This window comes from Poecilia reticulata, linkage group LG17 (genome assembly GCF_000633615.1).
Source record: "Poecilia reticulata strain Guanapo linkage group LG17, Guppy_female_1.0+MT, whole genome shotgun sequence".
In the NCBI taxonomy this organism is placed as follows: domain Eukaryota; kingdom Metazoa; phylum Chordata; class Actinopteri; order Cyprinodontiformes; family Poeciliidae; genus Poecilia; species Poecilia reticulata.
The window spans coordinates 15664638-15671452 of record NC_024347.1 but is presented as its reverse complement, the minus strand read 5'-3'; the positions used below and the strand labels follow the sequence as shown (position 1 = coordinate 15671452).

General features: G+C 37.2%; 1 protein-coding gene across 4 annotated transcripts in view; it reads left to right on the top strand.

Moving 5' to 3' along the window:
• The window catches only part of LOC103479475 (contactin-associated protein-like 4), a 152677-nt gene that overhangs the window by 119752 nt on the left and 26110 nt on the right, over positions 1-6815 (top strand). The window contains exons 23-24 of one of the 4 annotated variants that reach the window (XM_017310026.1): positions 852-925; positions 2734-2813. The exons of 1 other annotated variant lie outside the window; for it this stretch is intronic. In XM_017310026.1, coding sequence (XP_017165515.1) covers positions 852-871 — 20 coding nt within the window. In that variant the 3' untranslated portion in view covers positions 872-925; positions 2734-2813. Of the gene's footprint in view, positions 1-851; positions 926-2167; positions 2344-2733; positions 2814-6815 lie in introns of those variants that run through there. 2 more of the 4 variants (XM_008433915.1, XM_017310025.1) reach the window with 2 other exon arrangements.

The following is a 6815-nucleotide window of genomic DNA, read 5'->3' as shown; positions in this document are numbered from 1 at the left end:
TGAGTAGCCGTTAGCTTGAATCAATGTAGCTCTTAGCTTCCCTCTGAGTAGCCGTTAGCTTGGTTCCAAATAGCTGCTAACATTACTAGCACATGAGAATTTAACAACGTGACGGCTGACTGCAGGTAGGATACTTACTGCTCATTACTAACTCAGCAACCCCACTTCAGCTATCAAACTATATCTTTAAGATTTAAAGTACTTCAAGAATCACCTGTCCTAAAAAAATCTGAGCAAAAGTTCAAACAAACATGTTTCTTTAGGCAACTTACAGAAATATTTCCCTTTCTTTTTATCAGGCCAAAGGAGGATTTTAAAAACGCACAAAAAAATGAATGTTTATTATCAAAACTGTACATTAATTTAATAAAAGTCTCATTATGAGGTTGCTAGGAGATCAGTGGAGGTCTGGTGTCTCTTTTTTATCCATCATTTGTTTGTTTTTTGTGCATATCACAATTTCACAAATTATTTTCCAAATTATATCCAAGAAAGAAAACATTCAAAACACTAAATATCATTAGCAAGAAGCTAATGCTAATTCCTGTAATAGAAAACAAGAGGAAATGTTGATTACATGTTGGATTTTAGCCCTAAAATATTAAAGAACACCCATTTATTTTTTAACTAATTTAACAAAAAATTGAAGCTGTGATCTGTTATGATTCAGGTGCTCAAACATTCAGTTCACCTTTAACCTTAACCTGTAGATCTGTGAGCCAATCAGAGTGCACTTACATTTGTCTCCATATTTTATGTTTTAATGTTAAACCTGAGGGTAGTGATTTGGTTGCTACTTGTTGCCACACCTTTCAGATCACTAATGGATGCACTTCCTCGTTCTTTTCCAGATATTATAAACAGAAAGTAGTGCATGGAGTTGAGCGTGACCCAGATGAGCAGGACCCAAGGTGCAGAAACTCAGGTAGATAAGAAACAAAGGGAGCAGATTCAAACTTTTTAACAGATACGTATATTTTAACACGCAAAATGTTATTTTTGTGAAAAGGAGCAAAAACCTTTTACCACTTTGCTAAATCAGCTTTAAAGGGATCCATGGCTACTTGAACATTTTGGCCTAAATATGTTGTAATTTTATGTTGTGATCTACTGTTTACTATATTAGCTGTAACTAACAGCATTAGCAGGAGCTAACAGCATTAGAAGTAGCAAACACAAAATAAAAACAAATAGGAAGATAATAAATTGATGTTTTATAGGGACCATGAAGCATCTTTATATTTTAACACACCATTCTAATATATTTGAGGAAATGTTTTGATTTTTACTGTAAACAGCTTGAGTTAAAAACTGCAGCAAACATAGAATGCTAACCTTCTATGTTAGCATTTCCAAGCAGCACAAACACCAGATTTTTTGGCCAAATATCTTCACTTCCTCCATTTGATCGTTGTCTTCTTCATTTCCTCCTGCTTTCTTTTTGAACGCGCTCCGATTCAAGTTTTATTGCTTTTATTGGGCAATAATTACTGTTCTGCTTGTATGAAGCTAGTTCTGTAGCACCTAGCATACGTCATCTACCCAGAATGCATTGCAGCGTAAACAATATAAAATTTTATTTACATTTATAAAAACTAAACAGCCTACTGCATTTTTACTGTATGGTTTTTACATCTGAAATAAATGTTTTCAGATAAAGGCTGTTGCTATCGCTAATTGTGGATCCCTTTAGCATAGCGTCGTTTAGTAATATGTGGAATATGCAGTTAATATAACAAAATTAGATCCATGTTTTATACTCAGATGTTCAGAATATTATTAGGAACACATGGATAAATCTAGATTAATGTTGAAATTTGTTTGATAAAAGAGAGAAAATGCTTTTCAGATTGCAGCTTAAGCTAGCACTAGCTTAGCAATGAGACCATTTTGTTGGGGAAAACCTTCCCCATTAGGTGATATAGTGTTTTATTTCTGGACTAAATTAGCACTTTCCACATAAAAAAACCAAACTCCTGTGGTTTTTAATTATTTCTACCCTAGTAAGTCGTCCTTGTTTGCCAAAACTACTATTTTATGCAGATGACAGTGAGATCTGAAACATGAATGAATCACAGCGTCTTTCACGTTCATATCAATAAAAGTTTTTAGTTTTTTTTCCTTGGAAACTTTTTTAAAATATCTTTACTTGATGTTTTTTATACAGACAGTAGTGAGATCAAGAGCAGTGGGCCTGGAGGAGGAAGAGATCTTGAAAGAAAAAACATTTTTAAGGAGCGTTCAGCCAGAAAATCTCCATAAAATACCAACACATTAGATAGTTCTTCTAACTGAAGTCGGCACATGAATTAAACATTTTCATGAGTGATTTTCTTCCAGCGACTTTTTGCTACTGTGCTGTGTTTTTTTTTCTTCCAGTTATCAAAAGGCATCTTCAAAGTCCTTCTCTCTCCAATCATGCAAATGAGCAAAACACACATCTGTTTTGAGGGTTCTCCGCTCTTCTTCGGCTTTTGGAGAGATATTTTCTTATAACTAAGGGTTTGTTTTCCTTTTTTTTTTTACTTAGTTCTTTTTTTTTTTAGCTTTTTAGGAACGCCTTGCACAGGATGTTCGTTCTGTTGTGATTTTCTTCCCCTCCGCGCCTGCAGGGATCTTCACATTCAGGCCTGCTAATGGCTCTGAAGAGCAAAGCTTTTAACACTGACAGCTGACTGCATGCAGAGCTGGTTAATGTGCTTCTGAACCCCTAATCTACTTCGATCTTGACAGGTGGTTTGTTTGCTCTCGTGATGAAATGAGACAGGAAGATGACCTGAAAGGCTTTCTGAAGCAATCATGGTACAAAAAGGGAAAAAAACGTGATGCAAAATGAGGAAATGTGACTTAACTCCACCAGCCGAGAATCGCGCTCTAATGACAAAAGTTGGTAAATCCATAAAGTGAATAATTCATGTCTCAGTTTGAGTTTTTACCACTGCAGATTTGGTATGATTTGTTGTATTTTTCAGAGTTTGATTTTTAAAAGGAGAGAATATTTTACTGTCTCTGTCAGTTCCACCAAAGATTTATCACACGTGTCAAACTCAAGGTTTGAGGGCCAAATCTGGCCCGGCATAACCTTTTATGTGTCCCTGTAGACTCATGAAAGATAATAGTTGTTCTTAAACATTATCTTATCAAACAAAAGCAGATTTTATCTGTTTACTGTCAAATTACATCAGTAAAAATTTACGCAAAATCAATAAAACTCCACACTATTGCATCGAAGTGATGCTAACTCCCACCTGCAGGTGGCAGTGTTTCTTCTACTGCCTCAGCCTAACTAGATGTCAAGTTATACTCTGTAACAGTTTCTGTTTCAAATGTCTGCAAAGTTTTGTCAATACTCAGCTATTGAGTATTGACATACTCAATAGCTATGTTGTGCATAGCTATTTAGTGTGCATTTCCACTAAATAAAAAAATGCAATTAAAATCACAAAGATTACATTTACTCACGCGGTAAGTCGTTTCAAGTCTTATTGTCCTCAAGCTACTTCCTGTCGTCTTCTTTGTAGTTTCTGCCAGTAGTAACATCCGGTTTTTGATCATGCGACTTGTGTGATGTGAAAAATGTTTCCCCACTGCAATTTAGCAAAACAAACCAGTTTTGATTCAGTCATAAAACCAATTGACATGTTTCCATTAAGTGAATTTATTTCCAAAATGTCAAATTGCAGTTATATGGTCAATCGAAACACAGCTCGTGATTGTTATGAAGAGTAACAAAAAGTCACATTTACTGCCATATGTAAGCAAAAATATGGCAAAATTTCTAAATTAGCATCACAAAATCAGTGATTTTTGACTACAGAAATAATCACAAATCCTGGAGAGACTGATCAATGTGAAGTTTATTAAGTATTACTTAGTTTTAAGTAGTTCTTATCAAATTGAGATGGAACTTTTGATTAATATTCCAACAATTTAATGAGTTTTATCAGCACATTCTGGCTCAACCGGTCCTTTGACAGCATTCATGAAAATGAGTTTGTAATCTATAAAATATTGTAATCTACTGTATTTACAAACGTATTTGCTGGTCAGCGTTCACTCACATTTGAGTGACAAAATATTGCTAAAAAGCTCTTTATTTGGAAACCATTGAAGAAAACAAAAAGATAAGATATTCCACTGTCGGGAATTGTAAGTTTTTTCCCATCAAAGTTTCACCTTTTGCATTGATAGCAGCTATTTAGGCTCAGCAGACGAAAAACACAAGACGTAGAAATGAAGTTCAAGGTAAAACAGTTGAACCAATGAGCTCTTTAGTTTACTTAGTTAAATGAACCTGATACTCGTTTAAGTCTGATCCCCATTTACATGCGTTCACATTTACAGTATGTGCTCCTTCCAGTCGTACCGTGGGAGGAAGCACATCCTTCAGTGCCGACATTTCTGACGGCTGTTAACATCCCAGAGATGAGAGGAAATATGTAGATGCGCGCCGCGTTGAGGAGCAGTGGGTGTCGGAGTGATTCTCTGTGAAGAGCCACTTATCCTCTCTGCCTGTTTTAATGTTCAGACGCCGGAGGATACGAGATGATTCACTAATCCCCACTCAGTTTATCTAAATCTTACTGGATGAGATCAGAGACCAGATGCGAGGACGATAACTGGCTTCTTAAGCATATCTGGGAATATCATTACGATCAGATAAACTCAGATTTTTGGACTCATTTGTGTTGAGTGCAGCAAACAGAAGCGGAAAATGTTCTGAAAATGCTGATGTTTCATCTGCAGCTGAAACATGACTCAGAGTTTTATGTTTCTCGTTGGTTCATGAAGAGACTTTATTGCTGCGTCTTTGTTCCTCTGACATTCTGCAAACTGCACCATGTTCTACATATACATATATGCTATTGTGTTCTTTATTTGTGTGTTTAAAAGTAGCATTTATAATGTATATAGATGATTTATGTCTATCACTAAATCAAATCGCACTGTTTCATACCATTATTCTTCATTCTCTAGTTGATAGAGTTGGTCATTCTCAGGCTGATTTCACACCTGATAGTTCAGTGGATTCAGTCAATTTGGAACCAAAATTGCAACATTTGTTACATTTTAAGCTGCTGACGTGTCAAACAAACCAAACCTTTTGGAAAATCTGTTCCCCTCCTCGCCTGTGGGGGCACTACACCAAAAACTAGAGAAGGAAACAACATGAAAACCTCTGGAGAAGACACTGAGTGCGCTTTTTTCTTCACAAAATCTGAACAAGTCCTATTTTAGCGGTTATAGAATTTGTCTTTTGCTGAAGATCACGAGTCATTTCTAATGCTAGCGCTAGGCTAGTATGTTTGTTTTGGTTGTATCTACCCAGAATGCCTTGCGTTACAGTTCGCTTCCTGCTTTTGGAGCGGTCTCCGGTCCCCTTGGCGTTCACATATACATTCAAACCAAATTAACCCAACTTTCTAGGCAAACCAACTAGAGTTGGACTAAAGTGGACTAAACAGGGCTTGTGTGAATTCCCAGTTTCTCTCAAACTGGTTGTTAATCTAGCAGCGTAGGTTTGATGAATTAGGGACGATTTCCCATAGCTGTCAGCTACCCAAACCAGAGACCATCACTGTTTAAATTCCTCTTCTCTACAACATCTACAACACATCCATAATGGTTGCTGGAAAAGACAAAGTGTTTTGTTGTTGAATTAACATCCAGAAACTGCAGACTGTATTCTTTTTGGGCGTACAGGAGGCTCTACTTCTGCTTTTCAAAGATGTGTGGTTGTATAATTGTGCATCTGTTTGCAACTTGCCTAGATTTAAAGTGGCAAGACTCCATAAAATCGCTGAAAATAAGAATTATTTTATGCAAAAAATGTAATGAACATGTTTAGTCCTGTCCTGATCTGTTCAAGGAGGCATAATAGGTGCTTTAAATAGGCCGCCCAGATTCTTCTGATTGTGAGAAAAATCACATGTGAATCAGCTGCAGCTCGTTAATTGCAGCTCTGGAGCTTTGGGAGTCACTGCTGATTGACGAAATCTCTTCCTGGGCCAAACAAGCCACTTATAGCTATTCAGATGGCTGGCTGTTCATCCATTCAATGGTGTTTAATTGAAATTACACCAGTGATGTTTCTGGATGACGTGCATGAGCAACAACCCAGCTGCTTGCATCTTCCTGTATGACAGGATGGCCTTTTAATTACAGCAGCCCCGCCTTTCCTGCTTCAGCTTCCCTCATTACCATGCAGATCCGTCTCTGTGAACCCATCCTCACCTCTCCATTACCTGAGCAGACACTAATACAGCTGGATGTGGTGGTAATTACAGTGCAGGGCTGCTGTTTACATGGCTGTCCAGGCGTGGAGGCGAATAACGCAGAGATTTACGGCAGGAAAATGACCCAAATGCCAGGAGGTGGAAAGACCAGAAGCAGAACATAAAGATGAAAGAACAGGACGAATGTTTCCTGTATGGCATTTAAAGACAGAATTTATGGAAATCTACTCTTTAATCATGTTATAATATTAATATCTACTCAAAAAGAAACCAGCAGTGTTGATTTGACTCATTCATGCACATTTAAGTTTATTTCTTTATTTATTTTGGACATTTTTAATCTTTCCATACACAAACTGGAAAAAACCAAACAGAAAAATGGTCCTTGAATTTGTCATGACAGCTATTCAAGATACCTTGATGTCTGCTTATACAAAGCTCTGCCCATTTACCCAAAGCTTCGCCCTTTTATCATACGCTCCGCCCATTTACCCAAAGCTTCGCCCTTTTATCATAAGCTCTGCCATCCATCCATCCATCCATCCATTTTCTTCCGCTTATCCGGGGTCGGGTCGCGGG